General features: G+C 39.4%; 1 protein-coding gene across 7 annotated transcripts in view; it reads left to right on the forward strand.

Moving 5' to 3' along the window:
• The first annotated feature begins 261 nt into the window (after positions 1-261).
• The window catches only part of DIDO1 (death inducer-obliterator 1), a 49,716-nt gene continuing 27,582 nt past the window's right edge, over positions 262-22,395 (forward strand). The window contains exons 1-11 of one of the 7 annotated variants that reach the window (XM_048962511.1): positions 262-905; positions 1,304-1,407; positions 2,408-2,456; positions 2,546-2,581; positions 13,509-13,696; positions 14,980-15,178; positions 16,519-16,629; positions 16,928-17,816; positions 18,119-18,437; positions 21,042-21,254; positions 21,979-22,204. In XM_048962511.1, the coding sequence (XP_048818468.1) occupies positions 13,532-13,696; positions 14,980-15,178; positions 16,519-16,629; positions 16,928-17,816; positions 18,119-18,437; positions 21,042-21,254; positions 21,979-22,204 (2,122 nt within the window). In that variant the 5' untranslated portion in view covers positions 262-905; positions 1,304-1,407; positions 2,408-2,456; positions 2,546-2,581; positions 13,509-13,531. Of the gene's footprint in view, positions 906-1,303; positions 1,408-2,407; positions 2,457-2,545; positions 2,582-3,312; positions 3,446-7,183; positions 13,697-14,979; positions 15,179-16,518; positions 16,630-16,927; positions 17,817-18,118; positions 18,438-21,041; positions 21,255-21,978; positions 22,205-22,395 lie in introns of those variants that run through there. The other 6 variants (XM_048962515.1, XM_048962512.1, XM_048962513.1 and 3 more) reach the window with 6 other exon arrangements.

Raw genomic sequence — 22,395 nt, forward strand, 5'->3', positions numbered from 1 at the left:
TTCAATTGCCACGCTAGACTCCTAAATGTAGTGGCTGAGGACTCGGATCTACAATCTGTAAAAAAATCTATATTGGCTCCAGAGAATTAATAAACTTGCTGCAACTAGATCCAATAAGGTTTATGAATCAAGGCACAAAGACAATTAAACAGTTGTATTTGTGTATTTAAATAAGAGAGCAGGGCTTAAGAGATACATTTGCATATGAAATATGGCAAATGATAGTAATAGGGAACATATAATTTCTCTTATACTGAGAGGGAATATGGATACAATTACTCATTTTTCACTCCTGTTTTTTTTGTGTTTTTGTTTTTGTTTTTGGTAATTGCACCACAAGATGCAGTTTCCAATTTTTTTTTTCCCATTACAATTGTTCCTACATTGAAATTGATACTCTCTATAGTTTAATTTCTTTTTTTTAATTCTCAAAAAATCTCTCATCGTTTATAAACAATAGAAAGCTTTGGATAGAGAACTTCAAATATAAACTAATATACACCATTAGTTGTTATCTACAGGACAGAAAGCTATAGCACAGCAAGTATTCATCCTGTTTGGAAAGAGCTTTTCACCAGTTTAAATCAAAGCAATCAGTCAAACACAAAAAAGAAACAAATCAAAACAACACCCAACCCTCTCAACAAATTTGATACTTGGGGAAAGACAAAACGTTCCCATTCTATTTCTTACACATCTGAATCAGCCACCTTGTGAACCTTTCCTTCAGATTCTTGTTCCTGGTTCTTGTCAGCTCCTCCCCCAAAAGGTGGAGTTTCTCAGGAGACTTCCATAAAAACAGAAGGAGTAGAAGAGTACCCCCCTTTTGAAGGGTTTCCTGAGCTCAGTATTGAGGGAAGCACACCCTGGGTAAAGAGGAGACACGTGAGAGCTGCTGTTTACAGGTGAAAAGCAAAGATTAGCTCGTAATTGCTTTTTAAACAGTAGAATAATATACTGAGTAAGTAAACCGAAAATGCATGAGCTGCTAGTTGGCAGCATGCTAGACGGTGCAGTGATGGCACTGTTTTTTTCACAGATTGGGATATTCAGCTAACTGCAGCAGTTTGTCCCTTTTTTTGTCTCTAAGCTGAAGAAATGCAAAAAATGAGCCAGTAACTATTCCTGCTTTGTAGCCTTGATTTTGTTAAAAAAAACATACTGCTGGCTTTCTTTCTCCCCAGACATTTTCAGGAGTAGGCCTTTTTAAAGACTTTTATGTTAACAAAAATGAATTTGTAACCTATTTTCAGGGCAATGTGATTTGCTATGTTCTTTCTTTCCTTACCAATGCTTTCCCCAGCATTTTGACGGTAATATCAAACGCTAACTTGACACCTGGAGTATCTGTACTGGCTGATGTGCTGGACTCTGGGGACACAGGCCTTTTCCTGTAAACCAAAAAAGGTAAAGCTGGAGCACAGCCAACAAATACTAGTCTCTGCTGACTTGAAGTGATCAATATTCATGTTAAAAAGCAATGGAGTAGGGATGAGAACTTGCTCATTAGCTTTCATTCTTACCCTTTTACTGGGCTAACTCTGTCTCTAGTTTTTACCTGTTGTTGTTTTCTTGTTCTTAACAAATAAATAAAAATACAGTTAGAGAAACCCCAGGGATAGTCAAGCACATATGTATTAGCTGCAGAAGAAAATCTCAATGTATTCACAGCCTAATGGTAGACAAAATCTGGGAAAGCAGTGGAAAAAGGTTTTAAGGAGAGTAGTGCTGAGGGCTTGGTAAATATCCTTGCATAAGCTTTCCGGTACTTAAGGATAGATGGATAAGGTGCTTATTAAACTGTTTGGGAAGCAAATTGATATGCATTAATCTTTTTGCTAGGATTGCTCGGCAGATTTGTGAGGTTTGGGTTTTTTTTTTTCAGCTCAAGTTATAATTACCTTTCTGTTAGAAGCTACAGTTACATTATGCAAGAGAAGACATAAACCAGCCAGGAGTAACTTCCCTTAATGAAGGGAAATCAGGCTTTAAAAGTGGAAAACAGTGGGGAAGGAAGGGATAGGAATCAAATGAAGCAGAGAAAAAGCTGAAGTGCTGAATGTAGTGGTAAAGTGAAGGTGACATAGGTGTTTGTTAGCAAGGATAGATAATGGACTTGGTGAGAAGGCAGTCTTTAACACAACGATGTAGGGGTTTTGTGGGATGAAAGCATTATGTGCTTTAGTTGGTATTCGCTGGGTGTGCAGACTGAGTTAATTATCACATCAAGATGATACAAGCCTCTTACCAAACGTGTGTAAGAGCAGATTAATACTTCTTTCACTGCTGGGTCCCCGTTCACTACTGATGTGCACCTCCCTGTTTTGCACATTCCCTTTTCCTTGGTATAGATTCCTTATTATGAGCATCACTGGATGCTAGAGTTGACCATTAATGATATCATTAGCTTTTTTCAGGCACGAATCACAGAGGGGCTTGATCTACTACATCAAAAGGTATTTATTTCCATTCCATGTGCCTTTGTTTTATTGTAGCTCTGTAGATGCACAACAAAAACTACTGCTTGTCTTGTACTTTCATACAGGAACCTGCTTCTCACATCTTGGTGTTCCTGTGTGGAGTAAGTATTAATACAGTCCTGTTTTACAGGTGGAGAGGTTTCCTGTGTTGTTAGGAAAAAAAAAAAAGCTAATGGAAAATTTAATGTCACCATCCTTAGCTTGTATTCCCATGAGTCTCATACTGTGCTCTTGAATGTAGATTTCTATAAAATGTAATTGCTTGTAAAAGTTTGGCTCTTGGTGTTTCTTAGGAGCCTAGACATTTTCAAAGGGTGTTTTTGGGGACAGAAGGGTGTTTACTGAGCAGCCTTTGTGCATGAAGTCAGTTAATGCAGTGAGCCCTTCCACAGCATCCAGATCCGCAGGCAGTAATGCAGCAGCTGCTACTTGATTTTTCCGAATCAGGTGGAATTAAGGTGAAAAATGGAATAAGCAGAGGTGTGGAGCATAGCTGATGGAGCAGTTGAGTCTGCAAGCTGTAGGCAAACTCTCTGCCATGTTAATCCTGTAATAGATCCTGCTCTGCAAGACAAGTCGCTGTGAGTAAAACAGTATTTAGGACTCGCTACACTTCAGCTCTGCTGACGGGGCCATGAGGGAGCACCTTTGCTCACCGCGCTAGGGCTCAGGGCAGGCAGTGGAGGGCCGCAGGTTTCCCGCCCAATGCCCAGCTGTGAGGGAGCGCGCGCGCGCTGCTGAGCTTGGGGGAGGAGCTTATATCGGCCGAAGTCCTCCGGGAGCCGTGCGCAAAGCGAGGCGCGGTGACCGTTCTAGGCAGCGGTTGGCCGCCATATCCGTCTCTATGGTAGCGGGGGAGGAGCGGCCCCGCCCAGCTCTCTGGAGCCGTTGCGAGAAGGAAATGGCGGCGCGGCGCGGCTGAGACCTTCGGTGGCGGAGGCGAGATCCCGCACCCACTCCCCACGGTGAGTGAGGGAGGCAGGGGGAGAAGTACCGGCGAGAGGAGGAGAACGGGAGCCGGGCCGCCGCCGAGGCGGAGGGGTGACGGAAAAGGGACGGCCGCCACCTCAGGCCTCGGGGCTCGACGAGAAAATGGAGGCGGGCGGGCGGTGCGGTGCGGGCCGGGCGGCCGCAGGGCTGCGGGCGGGGATGGGGACGGGGGGGAGGGGGCGGCGCGGCCCGTTTCCAGTGAACCGTCGGTACAGCTGCGGGGCGAGGGCACGTCGGAGGCCTGGCCCGCTTCCAGAGGAGGTCGGCGACACATTGCGGGGGCCCCGGAGGAAGCCCCGAGCCGCCGCCCCGTAAGCTCCTAACGTGGTTGGGCCGCGGCGGAGAGGACGGCCTCCGCGGGCGGAGCGGGCAGGAAGGCGGGCTCCTCCATCTTGGGGGAGAGACGAGCAGAGGACAGGCGTGCGATGAGCCGAGCGACGTCACGGTTCCAACTGACGGCGGCGAGATTCTCTGTGACGCTGCAACCGACATAAACCGCATTTTCGGACCCGTACGACGAATCCCGCTACCGGACGAGGGTTTCTCCGCCGCTGGTCCGTTAAGCGGCCGGTTGCGGGCGGAGCGCTGCTGCTCCGGATGCCCCCTGAGCGCAGCTGCTCCGGATGCCGCCTGAGCGCTGCCGGGGTTAGGGGTGGATCCTGGCACGAAGTTACGGGGTCTGGCACTGGGTGATACAGAAGGCTCCTCTGTGGTGAGTCCAAGGAGAAAAACGGAATTTTAAGATGTGCTGGTGTCTTGCAGAGGAAGGTGAAGGGATTGCATCGTTAGGTAGTTAATGCCAATATTGTATTGAATGCTTATACTAGTCAGCGTCTGGTAGTGTCTGCCTTCCTCCCTCCCCACTGGTGTACTTCAATACTGTCCCTTGGAGGTAATGATGTTTTAGAGCTGTTTATGTGCCTTGCATGAAGCTGTGCTTTGAATATGACCAAATTCTGTTTCGTACAGTTATTCAAGCAGTAACTTCATGTTAGTAGTGGGTGAATAAGATCCTATCATCTTAGCTTGTCATTTTTAACTTGGAAAGAACGCTTCAGTCTCTTGAATAAACTGAAAAATGTATATGGATTACACTCTTCTGTATATTCAGTACTTAAAAACAGTGTAATGTTCTTGTTTTGTTGCACTGGTTTTGTTTCCCTTTTTTCCTGGGAACCTCAGGATGGGGAAAAAATAATGATTCATTTAATGTGCAAAGTTGTGTGTAGCATTCTTAAGATTCTTTTTAAAAATTATTCATATTTTAGACTCTAGGTAATCTTTTTGAGACTGCAAAAGTAGTTCTTTTCAGTGCTTAACCATCACAGCCTTGTTTAATTATATTCTTTGGCAGTTGATATTCAGCTGTCTTTTAATTTTATAGAAACTTTTCCACTTCTTACAACCATTTTATATAAGGCTTTTTGTTTGAAGTGGGAATGTCTAGAAGTATAGCTTCAGCTGTGTCTTGTTGATACATTTGTGAATGAAATTTAGCAGCCATTTAAGCAGTTGGATTGCTGAATAATGAAAAACGTCGATATGTAGTTACTATGCAAGTGTAGGATTTACTTGTTAATTGTAATAGATATTCGGGTTGTGCTTTGTGTTCTATGTTCATTCTTTGACATTTCAAGCTTTCTATAGGAGTAAATACAGAAGTATGCTCCAAATAGCTGTTGGGAGTTGGGCCTGAAGATGTTTTCCTTTATGGTTGCAGAAAGATACTGCACAAAACTTTGGTGGAAGAGTAGCGACTTGTGTTGGCCTTCAGCCTGCTCTGATTTGCATGAGTCCAGAGATTTGCAAATTGGAAAACAGTTGAATTCAAGACTAGAGTTTCAGTATTTTTTCCGAATGTTTTGGTTTGACTTATAGGGGATGTTTTAATTTCTGTTGGTGTGCAGATGAACATTGTTTTCGTGCTGCAAATTTGTATACTTAGTATACAACAAAATATGGATTTAAAAAAAAATTATATGAATTGTATGCATCAACTTACAATACTTTTTATGCTTTTTAAATTGTTCTTTGAATTTAAAAAACAAAACAAAACCAACAGGAAAATATGAACAAAAACCTCAAACTTTGAAAAGCAATGCTTACAAGCACAAAATAGCAAACAAAACAGAGTATGTTTCCAGTGTATGATGGACTTGATGAAAGATGTTGTCTTAATTCTAAGATTTTTCTGGGAGTAGATTATATTATTTCAGTTTAAGATTCTGTCTTTTAGAGTTTTAACTGCATGCTTTTAGTCTGCACAACCTGAAACTTCAGCCAGAAATATTAAGTGGAGAGAGGAAGGGGAAGGATTACAAGGATTAGGCTGGAGGATTATGAAATGTAACTGATAGAAATGGAAGGAGACAGGACTCTACTAAGCAAGAGTAAGACTAGGTGGCTTCTTGTGGACAGAAGTGCCAATGTCTGTCTGTGTTAGTTTTACACTCAGCTTTTTCTGCCTAATGTCTCCTGTAGTACTTGAGCTAGCAGGACAGTGGCAGAAGTAAATTTTACCCCGTTTATGCAGGCATTGCTCGCAGTACTCCTCCTTAGGACCATTTTAGTTCCACTGTCAAGTACACTTGAAGGTTGTATTACTGTCATGATTTTATAATATAACTTCAGAAATAAGTTAATAAAATAATGAGTTTCAGTAGAGTTACTCTTAGAGGCATTGATAGGCGTCAAGGTTAACTAGTATCTTAAAATTCCCACTAGGGAAGACACAAAAATTAAATGTGTATTTAGTGTGCTCTTGTGGTCAACCCTAATTGAAATTGGTATTTGAAGTGTTGACTGTGTAGTAACATAACCAGTATACTGTAATTAATGTACTTGACTGTATGCTGAAGGAAGATCTTGTGTTTTTTATGTTATATAATGGCACCTTTTTGATGGTGTGAGAATGAAATTGATCACTGGTTTCAGATGTATTTTAACACACTTTTTACTTCATATTAGAAAGGGAAAAAGGTGTAAAAACGAAGCATTTTTCTTCAACAGCTGGGCTGGTAGGATCAGAAATTGTAATCCTGCAGTTGCTCTGAGTCTATTTCTGTACACTTGGTTCTGCTGACAACTGTGATTAGACATGCCAGAGGATACAGATAGGTTAGTGTAAAACTAAGGGTTTTGCATATGCTTTAGGAAGTATAATTAGTGTATTGTAGTAGTGCCAGTTTGAGAAAAAGCTGGCGCAGCTTTACGAATTAGTATAAAACTAGAGAAGGAGAAGAGGGGATTTTAAGTATAGTGTAAATATTCAAGCTGTAACTTGACAATATTTAAAAATAAACAAGCAAGGGGATCTTGAAGAGTTAAACTGTTTCCATTCACTTAACAGCCCAGTATTCCTAAGTCACAAGAAAGACCTTGTTTCATTGGTACTTTAGTGGAGGAATATCAGATGGTGTGAATCAGTTTTCCAAAGCTCTTTGTTTCCTTTGTGGTTGCTGAAAATACATTTTTGTGATGCTGAGGAGGTCAGGTTTTGTAGCAGAAGTTGAATGTCTAAAAAAAAAAGGTTTGTTTTTGTCAAATATTTCCATTCAAAGTGGTGGAAAAGGAATGGTAAAGATTATTGTGTAGTGAGTAATAAGCAGTGACAATCTAAGTTTGTAGTTGATATCTCTGTTTACTAAACATGTGGCTTACAAAATTGGCTTTTCATGGTTTTGAAGCCATAAAGAGTCTTTTTTTTTTTCTTGGAATACAAGTTTTTGACCACAGGAAAGTGCTTTCCTCCCCCCCACTTTCTATATAAAAGGGAAAAAAAGAGCAGAACTGTGTGTGCTGCTTGGGATTGTGCTTACAGTGGTTCCTAATGTTCTGTTGGCTGTGTCATTTGTGCTTGTACTGCTCAGAACTTGAGAGGTAAACCTGATCAAAAACTTCACATTTATTTTTGTTGCTTTGGGTAAACTCTTGGTTTAGAGTCGAGTAGATGTGTAGCTTGCACAGAAAGTGTGAAGAAAAGCTTTAGATGGTGTTACAGGAGTAGTAAGAAAGTTAAAAGTTTGGTAGTAAGCCATTAAAGTCTCTGCCTTGTGTGAAGCTGTGGGGTAGAAAATACCAGTCACAGCTCTATAATATTTTTTCTTAGTTCCTGTATCCTTAAATTGGAAACACGGAAGTATCAGCTTTGTTTATTGAAGTGATTATGGCTTGCACTTTGGAAGATGTGCGCAGTGTGTCAGAGTGTCTTGAGGTTTGGCTTTTATCAAAATTCTGTCGGTATTGTTGGTTACAATTCTTTTCCCAGCTGTTAACAGCTGGCAGACACTCATGTACACAGATAACATTGGGCTCTGTTGATGTAGCTTTGTTCATTCAGAGAATGTGTGAACTTGCTTCATCCTGAGATAAACCTCTTTACATAGGAGGGCCTGTACTGATGTGCTGGTAGAGCTTTCAGAGTCAGTGTGCAGCTGCACTGATGGAGCTGTATTGCCCTGAAATGGTGCATGCCTGCCACCCCACCCTGTGAAAACAACATGCAGGTGAAAGTACAGTTGTAATGGTGCCATTACCTCTGTGTGAGGAGCATACACCACTGCTCTGTTCATTAAGAACTTGCACCCCTTAATGTTTCTGACTTGTGCGATTGTGCTGGTGAAAGAGTATTTCTGCTACTTGTTCAGGAAAATAAACTTACAATACTTGGTGCTGTGTTCATTCTGGGGCATGACAGAGTGGTTCATCCTTTTTATTTATTTATTTATTTATTTATTTTGAGTGTAGTCCTATAGAAGTAGGATATTTCCAGTGTTTTTCATGGGAAGATTATTTTAAAGCCTGAGACATCCAAATAAACTTAAGTCTCTGTATTCTGTGTTGCATAAGCCAGGGAGCTGCCCACACCACTTGTTTTAGTTGGGTAGCTGTATTATACTCTGCGGCTGCTCGTTGTCTTTTCGGAGTCTTACCATTGACTGGAGTCCACTGTGTGTCTGTGGTAACATGGTTTTGTGCTTGCACATTAAATTCACTGCCTCCAGAGGTGCCACATTCACTGCAGTGTGCAGGACTGCTGTCCTGTTTGTGGCAATGGCTTTCTTAGACTCATGTACGGTAAGTGAGTAACTTGACACACATCATGGGAGGGAAGGGATGATGGTGTAGACACACTGTGGAGGGACTTAAAATAATGATTGAAGCAGTTTTAATTTGGAAAGCTTCTTTATTACAAGAGTGAACACCACTTGAAAGTATGTGTTCTTGTAATAAATGTATTTTTTTTACATAAGCTGCCAAATTGGTCTCGTTTGCTTGTGGATTTTGTTCTGTTTCTTGATACCTTTCTTAAGTGGAGGAACTGATCTTCCAAGGGTACAAATTTTCCCGTCCTGCAGTGCATCACTTTCTGTCTTGGATCAGCATAATCTCACATTAGTTGTCTGTTCTCTTCCATTGCTTTTGTTAGGAGTTTAGATGGGGTGCTATGCAACACTTCCCAGTTACTGCAGTTGGGCTTTGTGAATGTTGTTCCTGTCTTTGTAAAGGTGGGTGGGCAGGTGAGGCAGAAGCACAGGAGCTCTTAGTGGATGTAGGATGAGACTTGTGGAGGTTATTGCTGCCGTCTCTGACCAGTAAATATTGTGTCCTGTACGTGGGATTGGAATACATCTGTGGTAGTAAATGCTACCTTGAAAGTAGATCTTGATGCTTTGTGCTGTTGTGTGCAGAGTTATTTGCCTAGATATATTACAGCTTCATGCAGCTTAAGTTTCTTCTTCCTTTTATTAGTGTGGGGATATTTATGAGGAATATGGCTGTATTACTGAGCTGTGCATTACTGAATATGCATTGTTGAAATTAGAGTATGTTAATGTGTTCATTTTTTAAAAGGGAAATAATTTATTGATTCTGGAATAGGAAGAAGTTAACTTCTACTTCTGAGCTGTTAGTACTGCAGTACATTTTTGCAGCATTATTTTTGATTGCTTTTTATACTCTTACATCTAATAATAAGCAGTGAAGAGCTCTTAAGCAAACTGTGTCTTTATCAGCTTTCAAATGCTGAGTTTTTACTGGTATAAAATGTGTTTACTAGGAATGTCTGGGCTTCTGACCTTTACACTGTTGCGCTGCTGTATCTGTTGCAGTCAAATAGTGAGATGGTCAATTGTTCAGGGAGTGGAGTTGGGAAATAAATCAGTTTCCTCACATGGGGAGTTCAGCATTGTGGTCACTGCCTTTCTCACTCTGCTGCGTCTCTTCTGTTGCAATGTTCCCACTTCACAACTCTTGGAAAGGCAATTTCCTTCTTTCAGAAGGGAAGTATCAGAACTAGTAATCAGTGGGCACGTTTTATATTAAAGTAGACTATATTCTAGTTGAACATATAGGGGAAAAGATGGTACACTGTGCAATCAAAGCTTTCTTAGCATAGGTGTATGGGTTGTGTCAGATCTGTACGTGTTGGCATACACCTGCAGGTGTCAGGGACTCCATCAGCCTTGAGATAGATGTGGACTGAGTGAGTCCTCAGAGAAGTGGTGGAACACATCACATTTACCATCAGTATCTGTTGCTTCTCACAGAAGTAGTCTGCTCTTACAGCTTTCCTGAAGGAGCAGGTGGAGAGAACTGCACTGCAGCCCTGTGTGTGTGCAGCTTCTTCCATTGCTAGTGATGAACCTATTTCCTGCTGTTCTAAGGGGTCAGTGAAGTTTACCTTTTCTCTGCTTTCTGGATAAAACTTCTGATCTATGTATATAATAAGTTTTGCCCTACTGAATTCCTCCAAGCTGCTTTTGTGATGCTTCAGATGCAAAGAATTAATTTTGTTAATGTGAAGGAGAAAGAGTGCAAGTTTTCCTCGATGTCATCTTTGACAAGTTGGGGACAAAAAGATTTTCAGTGGAATCAAACATCGAACTGGGAGTGACATTAAGTGAACTATGCCAGCAGTTTTTTCATTTGCGTCAGAAATGATGTCCTTATTTGACTTCTCAGACAATCACATGATATGATGTGATAATTAACCTATTCACTTCAGAGTTTTTGGAAGTCTTCTAGTTGAAGCTAGTATCTTAAGTTGGGGCCAAGACTGTTTTCTTGTCTGGATACAGCGTTAAAAGTAAGACTTTTATTATGCTTTAAATTTCTTTGTGGATGAAATACCTTTCTGTATTCCTATTAGCTCTAGCTTTTGGAGAGTTGCTGAATCTTACGTTGATGATCCTTGTGATTATTGCAGATCTCTGACTTGCCTTTGGGTCATAGCACTGAGTATTAATAATGTGTCTGAAGCATTAACTGGTGTCTTAGTGGACTTAGCAAAGCAGCCAAAGCCTGTGAATTCCTGTTAGAGCAGAAGTAAGTCCCCACTGTTAAGTAAGAGGGCTAAATGAATCAAGTCCTGGGGTGCTAAAGCCTGTAAAGTGTCTGAGTATGCAGTTAACTCGCTTTCTGTGTTTATGTGGGGTTTGTTGTATGTGAGGTGTTTCAAAACCAAATACATTTTTGTAAGGAGATTTAAAGGCACATAAAGAGATGAGAATTAAGCTGGATGTCAGCTGGATGTCATTGTTTGGACTAAAACACTTAGCAGGATGTTTGTATAGCCTGTAGTTTAGTAGGTTTGGGAACTTGTACAGATTACAGCATATTGTTGGAGCGTAGAAGAGTAGCTCTCATCTAAGAACATGCAGGAAGAGATGCAGGATACTTTGCTAAGTGAACCCGTTAACAGGGCCTAGCACTAATGAGAAGATAAAGAACATTATTCTTAATGAATTCCTCAGGAATTAGGTAGCTCATAAGCTGGAATTGGAGAATTTACCATGAATTTTGCCTTTGCTTTTTGTTTGTACCCAAGTCCTCAGATGAAGGAGAAACTCTTGGTTGCTCTTAATTCATGTTAAAAGTAATATTACTAAGTTGTCTTTCAATCTCTTTTTGTCAAGTGAGATCTTCCCGGTTAATTGAGACAAGAAATTGATTGTGCAATTAAGATAAGTTCTGAAAAAGACAAGGTCTTTATGCAGTCTGTGAACACATTGAATGCTTACTACCTCTTTAGGGCCAGTAAATTGGAGATAATTAATTTTTAAATGGATCTTTGTCTAAAAAACAGCAACACAAAAAAGATGGGGAAAGATAGCTGTTGTTTGAGAAGTTCTGTCATCTTCAGGGTTAAGATGTTATATTGAGGCATCTAGAACAGCTTAATTTAATTACCCTTCTGCAACTACAGGTATCTTCAGGTTGCCTGTCCTGCAGTTGCCATCTCTCAGCCATAGGTAACTTCTTGTAGCTGACTTTTTTGTGTGTGACGTTTGTCATCTGTTTGGCTCCAGCAATGGCAGCTTCTGAGGTTTTGGCTGAAGGTGAGAATGAGAGTGGACTTACAGAAAAGAAAGAGGAAATCATAGATTTTCCATTTTTGTTTTAATGTACGCAGTGTGTTTGTGAGCAACTGCTGTCACAGTAGCAGGATTTGGAATTTGGGAATTTCTTTTCTGCCTCTTGTTAAATCAGTTGCTGATACTCATAGACTGAATGATACAGTACTGCATCGAGAAGGATGCTGAATGGGAGTGCTGGCTTCTGCTATTCTCCTCACTTTTTGAGAGTAGTTGATCACACTGGAACTGTAAACTTCTATCAGATAAAGCTATAATGCCATAAGGACTTCAGTGGCTTTACTGTTTTTTCCTTCAGCTGAAAACTTCAGCTTAGGGCTTTGCGTGTTTTGTTTAGTGACAGTTATTTCTTGTTTTAATGCTTAGGATACTTTGGCTGCCTCTGAAACTGAGGTCCAGGATGAATTCAAGAGCCTGACTTTTTCAGGGGATATAAGAGCATTCTCCTGAAAAGTGATGGAGTATGAAAAAACCTGTGTAAATGCTTTCTTGACCAAATATTATTTTTCAAGATACTCTGTGTAGCTTTTTGCTCTACTTCTAGACAAGTGACTGTTGTTTCACTGGAATGCTCACACTGTGGTTTGCAGTCTTAATACATTGATCAGAGTTTGAGAAGGCAATCTTGGCTGAGGGGCAGCTGGGGCAGTACAGCTGGGTAAGGTGTGATGAGCTCGTGCTGAGTGGCAGCTGAGCTGTTGTTGCTGCTTAAAAGGGCTCTTGTTCTCTTGTATGTCTTTGCAGTTTTGATACTAATTCTTCATCCTTTCACCAAGGGGAGGTGGCTGGGGGGAAGGCAGCATAAATGAGCAGCCTTAGTAATGTTAGCATTGCTCTTTGTTTTTCATGGTCCGTAACTGTGAATTGAATAAGCATTTGAATCCATTGTTTAATGAGGAACTGTTTTGTTTTGTTACCATTTTAGTCTACAAAGCTTGAAGTTCTAGGCTTGCTTCATCTGTGGAAGGGAAAGAGTTATTGCCTTTTAAAGAAATTCATAACCTGTCCAACTTTATTTGTAGGTAGCCTTAAAGGCTTACTTTAAGGATACTTTATTAGAAAACCAAGCATTTTCATACCAAATGTAGGGGATAGTTTAAACATTAAATTCTTAAGCCTTCCACCTTGGAATTATTTTAAAATTTTAATTTTGTTAAGATTATGTGTAATAGAGAGAATAATAGGTAATAGAGGTAATAATGGTATCATGTCTTTATTTAAAACAAAAAACCTCACCCATGTTATTATTGCATAGAATTTCTTGATTTAAAATTGTGTTAAAAAAAAGTTATATTAAACTATGAACTGTGTGTATACTCTGTAGCCACGCCTCTCAGTGGGGTATGACTTCAGACTGAAAATCAGATTGTGTTCAGGGAGCCAGAATATCTCCTGAGAAGATGCTGATTGCACTTGGAGAGCAAGGTAGTGATATCAGTTGTGTGGCTCAGCACGGAAATTGAGAAGAGCATGTTGCTCAAACAGCCCTTCATACACCAAGGTGTGACTGCAGAATGAGGGCAGTATTCTGGTCGACAATTCTTTAGTATATATTAGATAAATTATTCAAATAATATGTTCCTTTTGAGTGTTTAAGAAATAGTTTATTTTCATAGCTTAACGTTAGAGTTGAACAAGAAGCTGACTTTCCCTCTTCCTTTAGGATTATCACTTAAAAATTACGTGATGTGTGATGAGTTGGAGATTCTGAACAGGGAGATTGAAAGGTTATTGCAGAGCAGCAGCGTGGAAGAAAGCACTAAGAATAACTCAGACTGTCTTCAGACATCACTGACAGACTCGGATGTAATCACTGGTTCAGACTCTGGAGCAAAATACGAATTAGAGCAGGTATTCAATGTCATGAGTTACAGTAGGGTCTTCAAACTAGGTTATTCTCCTCTCTTTTTTTTCTTTGAGTGGGAATAGTTGGCACAATGTACATAATGTATGGAGCCCTCTGTAGAGAAAGTGTAGAGGCAGGAGATGCTGATGTAGATCTAGCTATATAATATAGCTCCATTCCCTTCCTGACCCCAGAATTACACTTTCCCACAGTTGTGCCCATTATGACATTTACTGTTCATGAAATAATAGCGGTCCACTGAGAATCACGTTTTGGGTGGGGTTCTTTTTTCCCTGTCATTGGTGTTCACCTGGAGATAATTCTTGTTTAGGAAGTAAGAAGTGTTTCTAAACAGCAGATGGTTATCAGAATCTGTTTGTACTGCTTTGAAGCAGTTATTAGTGTATTAGGGATTTCCTACACCTGCTATGGCTATTCCCCTCTGTTTAATTGCAGAATCCTAACATGCAGAATCTGGCCCTTATCACTGTTCTTTACAGGCCAGTTGAAAAGTGACTTTTTTATCCCATTCATCAGGTCCTACTTTTCTTCCCAAATTCTTTTCCGGTGTTGCTCTGCAGTGGTGGAAATAATGATTTTTCCTTGAGGTTTTCCAGCCTATTTAACTCAGAAGCAAACAATCAGTGTTTGTGTTTCACTTTTTTAATGTGAACCCTTGGACTGAAGATTGGACTTGTTTCAGTACTTTAAGTGCTCTAATTCTGAAACATTTTCTGGGCTCATTTTTTGTGGGGGTAACAAATGTGATTATTAATGTCACCTTCTGTTCTTTGAAGCTTCTGAAATGCTGTGCATTGCAAATGTCTTCAGCAAAAGGGACAGTGATAGGGAATGCTCCTTAATTCTTCTGTGATAAATTTCACAAACTGGTTTATTTCCCTACTGGTAAACCTTGGTGTGCTGACACAGTTTAATTGTGTTTCTGTGTTTTCATTGCGTGATATATAGTTAGTAAATTTAATACTTTTAAATACTTTTAAATACTGAAGATGAATTTGTCAAATACAGCTTTTTACTGTTTGGAATCTTGATGGACTCTCCATGAGTTGATGAGTCTCATCTGTTGGTAAGTGGAAGTAGTGTTGCTTTACTTAAATTTTTCATTCCTGTTTCAACATCTTTCTGAAAATGGAGAACTGATAAAAAGGCAAAGTAAGAAAAGTCGGTTTATAATGGAGATAAAACAATTCCAAGCTGAAGCATTCAGTGGTAAGATCACTTTGTAAATACATTGGTGTCTCATTTCATTTCTTTTTTTCTTTTCCAGCAGTCGTCAGAAAAAGAATTTTTGGTATCTGCTTCTGCTGACAACTCAAAGAGACAGTCTGGTGCTTCTGAGTCAGGCAATTCAGCATGTGCTGGAAGGATAATGCTGAATGACTCTGATCCTTTGCTGCCCTCTTCTGGCTCTCCTTTTAATTCAGCTCAACAGGGAGAAACTGTTCAAACCTCTAATGCTGTGTCAGGTAAAGCACATTTTGAAGAGACTTATTTCTTTTCACTTTATTTTGAATTTAAATCTCAATTTAGATTACCTCTGCCTGTAATTTTTAGCATGTCTTCACCTTTTGAAGTAAACAAAGGTGTGAATTTTAACTGTTTCATCTTGTTCTGCTCTTGCTTCCATGGCAGCCTTTTTCTGATGGGGGTCTGATTTTAGTGTTGCCTTTAAAGACAGAGCAAGAAGCTGTAGTTAATGATTTTTTTGATAAGGGATTGGGATTTAAGGATTTAAAGGGATTTCATATTTCATACTAGAGGTTTAAATTCTTTGTATTCTAACAGGAATGTTAAGTTGGTGATCTGTAATTTTCCGTTTATAGTATTTCACTGAATGACTTGAGTTGCAATTTAAATATTACATTTTAAACATAAATATGGGCTTTAAAATTCTCTTTATTGCTTGCCTAGTAGTGATAGTTACCCTTCTGTTTTAACACCATATTGAATATAATAATAGAAAACAAGAATTGCACCGTAGAGAGATCGTATGTGATACTGCATCAATTGCATTACTGTTGTGCTGTGTGTGAAATAAGGAGGCATTTATTACCAAGGTACACTGCAATGCTGGAAACATTGAAAAGTTTAATAAAGGATGCCTCTGAAAACTTAGGACATACAGCTTTGATGCTTTCAGTAATGCTGTTAGGTGAGAATTCTTTAAAGTGCCCTTTGGCATTAACTGGACAACTCTTGTGTCAGGAAAATACAGATACCTGCTCCAGAAGCATGGTTGGGAGATGGCTAGCTTTTCTTCTTGGTGCTTTGAAAGTACTGTTTCTGTTCATCCATTTCATTTTGTATACTCAGTACTGCACATTAAATCTTATGTGAGCAATGTAAGTGCAGTGACTGCAAAATATAGTTGCTGAATTCTAGGAGTGCAGTTTGCACTCGTGACACTGGTATAATACTAACTTTAAAAACTTATTTGAACTAGATTATTCCTGAATGCTCAAAATGTAGTCTCAGACTTGCTTTGTTTATTCCTGTCACTTGCTGCTGCTTCTCCTGTGGGAAAGTCTTCTGGCACACTGGGGAGAACATGGAGGTTTTTGTCCCCCCCCTCCTCTCCCTCATTCTGGTAGATCATGTAGACCAAAAACCTCCTTGCAAATAATGAAATCAGTGAGCAGCCTTTCTCAAGTATCAAATGATTTTTTTTCTCTGAAAAATACTTCTGAAGATCTTGATTTTTGTACTGTTTCTTATAATTTCATCTAGCAAATAAACCTTTTTAAAGAAGTAGTGAAGGCTCTATATATTTTTGGATCTAAGTTTTAAATCTTATGTTTGCCTTTAGTGTTTCGAGGTGGGGAGAGTTGTGTCTATACTATGGAACAAGCTGTAAGCTTACAGCCAGTGTCTATGGAATCTGAATCTAATACTGACAACATGGAAAACAGCTCCCCTGGTAAGATTTCTTCTTAAATTGGGCAGAAAGGTGATTTGTCCATCATATATGTGTGTTTTCAAATAATGCAGGAGACCGTAGTGTTTGGGTTACTTTGGTACAATGTGTAGTTATGTAATTAACTGCTGCTGCTGTGGCAGTTCACAGGGAAATATTCATCTGTTTTCAGGGCCATAAAATGAGGTGGAGATATGTTCATCTGTTACTACAAAGAAAATAATGCTGTGCTGTTGGGGAAAAAGTTTGGGAAAAACATTATTCACCACTACTAATTCAGTAACCTTCTCTTGGTTTTTAGCATCAGCTTTGGATGAAAAAGATGAGCAAAGCAATGAGGAGGAACAAAAATCTATCAAGCCTACAAGCAAAGAATTCAGGAAAACCTGGGGGTTTCGAAGGACTACAATTGCCAAGAGAGAAGGTGCTGGAGACATTGATATGGACTCTAGTGAACAACAGCCACAACAACAGCAACAAAGCTTAAATCTCAGGCGTAGTGGGCGACAACCAAAGAGAACAGAAAGAGTGGAAGAATTTCTTACAACAGTGAGGCGCAGGGGGAGGAGAAATGCTCCTATTGCTTTGGAAGATTCAAGTGAACCTGCATCCTGTCCAGCTACAGATGCTGAAACTGCATCAGAAGATAGTGTTGAAAGTGCTTCAGATACAAAGCCTGGAACTCGCAGAACTAGGAGCAGTAAGGATCAGAAAGGCTCTAAAAGCAGGCGTACAAAAGAGGAAGAGGAGGAGGAGGATGAAGAGGAGGAGGAAGATACTTCTGACAGTGACAGTGATGGGTTAACACTGAAGGAACTGCAGAACCGACTGAGAAACAAACGTGTTGAACAGAAACCGACACTGAAAGAAATACAGAATCGCTTGAGAAAAAGAATTTCAGGGCAAGATCCTGCAGAAACAGATAACGTCCAGCCTGATCAGCCAGTTAAGACTGAATTACCTGTGAAACAGGAGCCTGACATTGTAGATAACACTGAGATTGCAAGTCAGGTTGTTGTGTCTGAGGAAAACACTGAAGATCTTCAGGTTCAAAAGGAGGTCAAACCTCCTGCTGGAACAAAAGGAATTACAGATGAGCAACCTGAAGAACTGCCCAAAAGCAAACCAGAGTCTGAGATTTATGACCCCAATGCACTGTATTGTATTTGTCGTCAGCCTCATAACAACAGGTAGGCAAAACTTTCAGTTAAAAATGCAGTGCTAGTAGCTGGAAGTTATTTGTGATTCGAAAAAATAAATTGATTGCTATGGCTTCCTTTTTGAATATGTGTAAATAAGTTACTGGGTTTATTTGAAGTTTTGGGGAGAGTTTGTAACAAATATTCAAGGGGAAATATTAATGAAAACAAATGAACGGCTAGGGAAAACAGTATGCTGATATCTTAGCAGGAAAATTAATATCTACTGTTTAAAAAAAAATCAAGTTTTGACTGTAGTCTTTTAATGTTTTACTGTTGCTTTTTTTTTTCAGGTTCATGATTTGTTGTGATAGATGTGAGGAATGGTTTCATGGTGACTGTGTGGGTATTTCTGAGGCTCGAGGGCGGCTGTTGGAAAGGAATGGTGAGGACTATATCTGTCCAAACTGCACCATTCTACAGGGACAGGATGAGTCTATTTCAGAAACAGACCAGCAGGAAGCTAAAGCAGGGCAAGTAAATGTGGATGGTACAGAATTCACGAGCATAGGAACAGTTGAACACAAGTCTGTTGAGGACCAAGGCATCAAGGGTAGGATTGAAAAAGCTGCAAATCCAAGTGGGAAGAAAAAACTCAAGATATTTCAACCTGTAAGTATTTCAGGTTTTCAGTATTTTTTGTGCTTTGTGGAGTACACTGAGGGAATACCTTGTATGGCAGTAAATCCAATTTTGCTTATTAAAGTTAAATATAGATCTGACCAGCTCTCTAAATGTTACTGTTCAGCAACAGTTTATCCATAATTGTATCCGTGAAGGAGCTAACTAAAACAAAGAAAATATTTTTGGAAGAGGTGATTGGAAACTTTTATTCAGGTGTAAGGAAATGCCACACGGTGTGCTCTGTGATATTTAACTTTCCAAAATTCTGTTTTGGAAATCAAATAAAAGTCGAAGTTCTGGACCACCTCATTTGAGCTTTAAAATCTCAAAGCATTTTTTACATTTTCAGTGATAATGGAAGTTTTTACTTAATGTTGGCAAGTGTCTGTGTTGGAGTTGGTTCCAGCTCTTCCAATTACCTCTACTTCTAGTTGAAGTTCTGGTATTTATTGTCATGATGCTTCTTTAAGATACTAGTATATAGAAAATCATTTTGTGTTGCCTTTTGAAAGGGTAACATTAAAAACGTGCATTGGAAATTAAGAATTCTGGTATGAATTCCTGTAATTTTGTACTAGCAATTTCCTTGCTTAAATCAAAATAGAGCCAAAGAAGCTGCTTCAGCTCAAAGCCATGTAGATTTAAAACGTTGTGCTGCAGTTCAATCTCTGTATTACTGGGGTTACCATAGTAATGCCAATGTTTTCCTTTTCTTACTATGCCTTGAAGACCATGTTTAGTGTATTTTTATCAGAAGGCTACAGCTGTTCAGATTTGTGAATTTGTCCTTTGACAGTCTCTGAATTTTGGTGTCAGTGACTTGGATTATAATCTTCCTGTTGTAGAAAATTTTTATGCAGAATGTTTTTGAAAAAATACTCAGCAATTTAAATATCAGAACTGTTAATATCAGTATAGTGATCCTAAGTATAAATGAAAGCAGTGTGAGCTTAGTGTATGCTAAGTACTCTCTTAAGGTAAATATGTTACATGTTTACTCAAATGTTTGCAAACAGTTTCAGCTGTGTTGAATGTAAACTTGTACATACTTGCACAGAAAGTTCAGAAAGCTTCACTGCTGGGGTCTGCATTTCTGACAGCATTAGTGTTAATTTTAAGTACTGCTGCTACTTATGTTTGGTATTAATGTGCTAGCATGTTTGGCAGATGAGTCCACATTTTGAAATAAGACTTGGCTGTTCAGTTTGTGTGTTACCCCATGCTGTCCCTCATACCCCAGTGAGGATCTCTCTGTATAGAAGCAAGCAGCCCATTCTTGTGCAGAATTCCCTGCCCGTTCTGGGGAAAGAAATCAACCCATCATTTCATATCTTGATGGGCTGAAACCACTCTGTGCTACGACTGACACAGTTACTGTGTTCTGACACCAGTATTCTGAGCACTTCACAAAAGGCTCCTCCTTGTTGCTGCCCATAAGTACCTATTACTTAAGAACTGTAGTTTGTGATTAAAACTCTTAGGAATTCTTCAAATAGAAACATCAGTGATGAAAGTGTTGTCATTATCTGAGTCACAGTCCTTGATAGTTAATGATGGCTGTTAACTGAATTTTGAGGTGCTTCCTAAGGAAATTTCATCCTTCTTTGTTGAACTTCTTAGTTAAGTGTATATGTGATGGAAAAGAATATGAATCACAATGTCAATTTTTATGGGAAAAGTCCTTAAACTCAGCTTCTATCAGACCACAGCAGCTAACTAATCCTTGACTTTGGGGTAAGAAGATGTTAAAAGATGTTAAACTATTTAAAGATTACTTCAGTGGAAATATTGCTTTGAAACTGTTACTTTGGTAGTTAGAAATCACAGTTTATGGAAGAGGAGTGAGAGGCTGTCTCTATCCCAGCTATTTCAAATATTAGGTCAGTTGTATAACATTTTTATGAGTAATCTAGAAGATGGAACAAGTGATACTGACCTTACGGACATCATTTTTGAGGGATGTGCTGTGTTTTCTTCTCCAATGTTCAGATTTAAGTGACATTGAGAGTAATGTTAAGGAAATGCAGGTTTTGTATGTGAACTTTTAAATATGTAAATAGTATTAGAGTATGACAGAATTGTGTAGGAGAATGGCTGTGCTTATGCCAGATGAAGACTTGTAGTATTAAAATTGGTAAGCCTCTTGAGCAAGAATTACCTGTATGCTGCAGGAGCTGAGTGCCTTTTTTTGCATGTGGCTGGTGCTGAAAACAGCTGCTGGGAGTGGTGTAGAAGCAAAATGTGGTTTAGAAATCTTCATCTTGTGAAACCAGCTCTGTACTGTTAAGGAAGTTCCTCACGTTATGTGGGGGATCAGAGCAAAAGCATTTCTGTGTTCATGGGATCTGAAAATCAGGGTGCATTGGTTCACTGCTAGCAGGATGACCAGTACAACACATCCTAAAAATACTGTTGCAAGAATGAAATGCTTTTAATTTGTATGGGTTGTTTGTGGCATCTTAAGGATGAAAATTATTGTTATGTAGATAATTGCTCAGGTCACTGTCGTAGCTGTAGTCTGGACTTTTGTAAGTTCTTCATGTTGTAAAGGTTTCTGATTCATTTTTGAACTTGTTCTACTTCAATCTTCAGGTAGTTGATGCTCCTGGTGTGTCCAAGTGCATTGGTCCTGGATGTTTCAATGTGGCTCAGCCTGATTCTGTGTATTGCAGCAGTGACTGCATTCTCAAACATGCTGCAGCCACCATGAAGTATCTGAGTACAGGCAAAGATACAAAACCAAAACCTAAGGAGAAGACCAAACCAAAATCTGAAAAACCTGGTGTGACAAAATCTCATCTCCAGGTAAGTTAATATTTGTGATCTGAAACAGCTGTGTCGAAGGACAGTGGCTTGTTTCTGTGCTCTCCTTTTTGAGGCAAACAAAATTGCTGAGTTGTTCATTAAAGAGAAACATCCTTTTTTTTTTTTTTTTTCTATCCTGTTTTCTGTTCCTTTTGTTCTGATGAATTGCTCTCCTGAGGTTTATTTTGATAGGTAGGTAGAGTTTCTGGAAAGGACTCTCCAGACAGGAGCACTCTTTGTATAATTTAATACAAACAGTAGTATACCATTTTATTCTAAAGTTAATTGCAAGTTTTTCCTTGTTTAATTCCAAATTGCTGGATTGGGTAATATTTTTTGATTACTATATAAAATAGTAATTAAATTATAAAAACTATGAATTATTGTCTTACTGTATTGTATGTGTGGTTTGGGAAGCAAAACAGTGAAATTAAAGCCTTTCTTTCTTTTTGAAGCACCCATAAAGTGGGCAGTAGCTTTTAAAACAAAGGAAAGGAAAAACTGCTACGAGGTTTTTTTATTAATCACTTCATGCTCCTGAAGTTACAGTGTATATTCTTGTACTTTAAAGACTTGGATTTGAGATTGCATAGTGTCAGCTGTATTTACAGGAGCTTACTATGCAATAAATTTGCTTACCTATATGTAACTGTATCACTGCTCGTTTGTGAAATACAATATGTTTGATGAGTATTAGTAATTAAGCTTCTTTCAACCATTACAGGCAGGCACTAAGCCTCTTTCAAACCAGAAGAGACAATTTCCTGAGAAAAAAGAAACGAATGTGAAGAAGACTGTTTTGTCAGCTGCCAAGACTGAGGCAAACACTCAACCTATTGCTAGAGAGCCAGCAGCAGAAAACACCACGCCATCATGGGCAAGCGATCATAATTACAATGCTGTAAAGCCTGAAAAGACTGCTGCCATATCATCTTCACTGTTGTTCAAATGTATGTATCGCATAGGGATATTCATGAATAACCACATTTTCTTTGAATACCCATCCATTCTTGGCTCTGCGAGACTAGGGAGGTTAGGGTTAGGGTTGGTTGTTTAACGTGGCACAAAGCTTTTCTCCACCTTCAAAGATTCACACGCAGAGATAAATGGAGACACTAGCAGAAGTTTCATTTGTATCGTG

The sequence above is a fragment of the Lagopus muta genome, chromosome 16, assembly GCF_023343835.1.
Source record: "Lagopus muta isolate bLagMut1 chromosome 16, bLagMut1 primary, whole genome shotgun sequence".
Lineage (NCBI taxonomy): Eukaryota > Metazoa > Chordata > Aves > Galliformes > Phasianidae > Lagopus > Lagopus muta.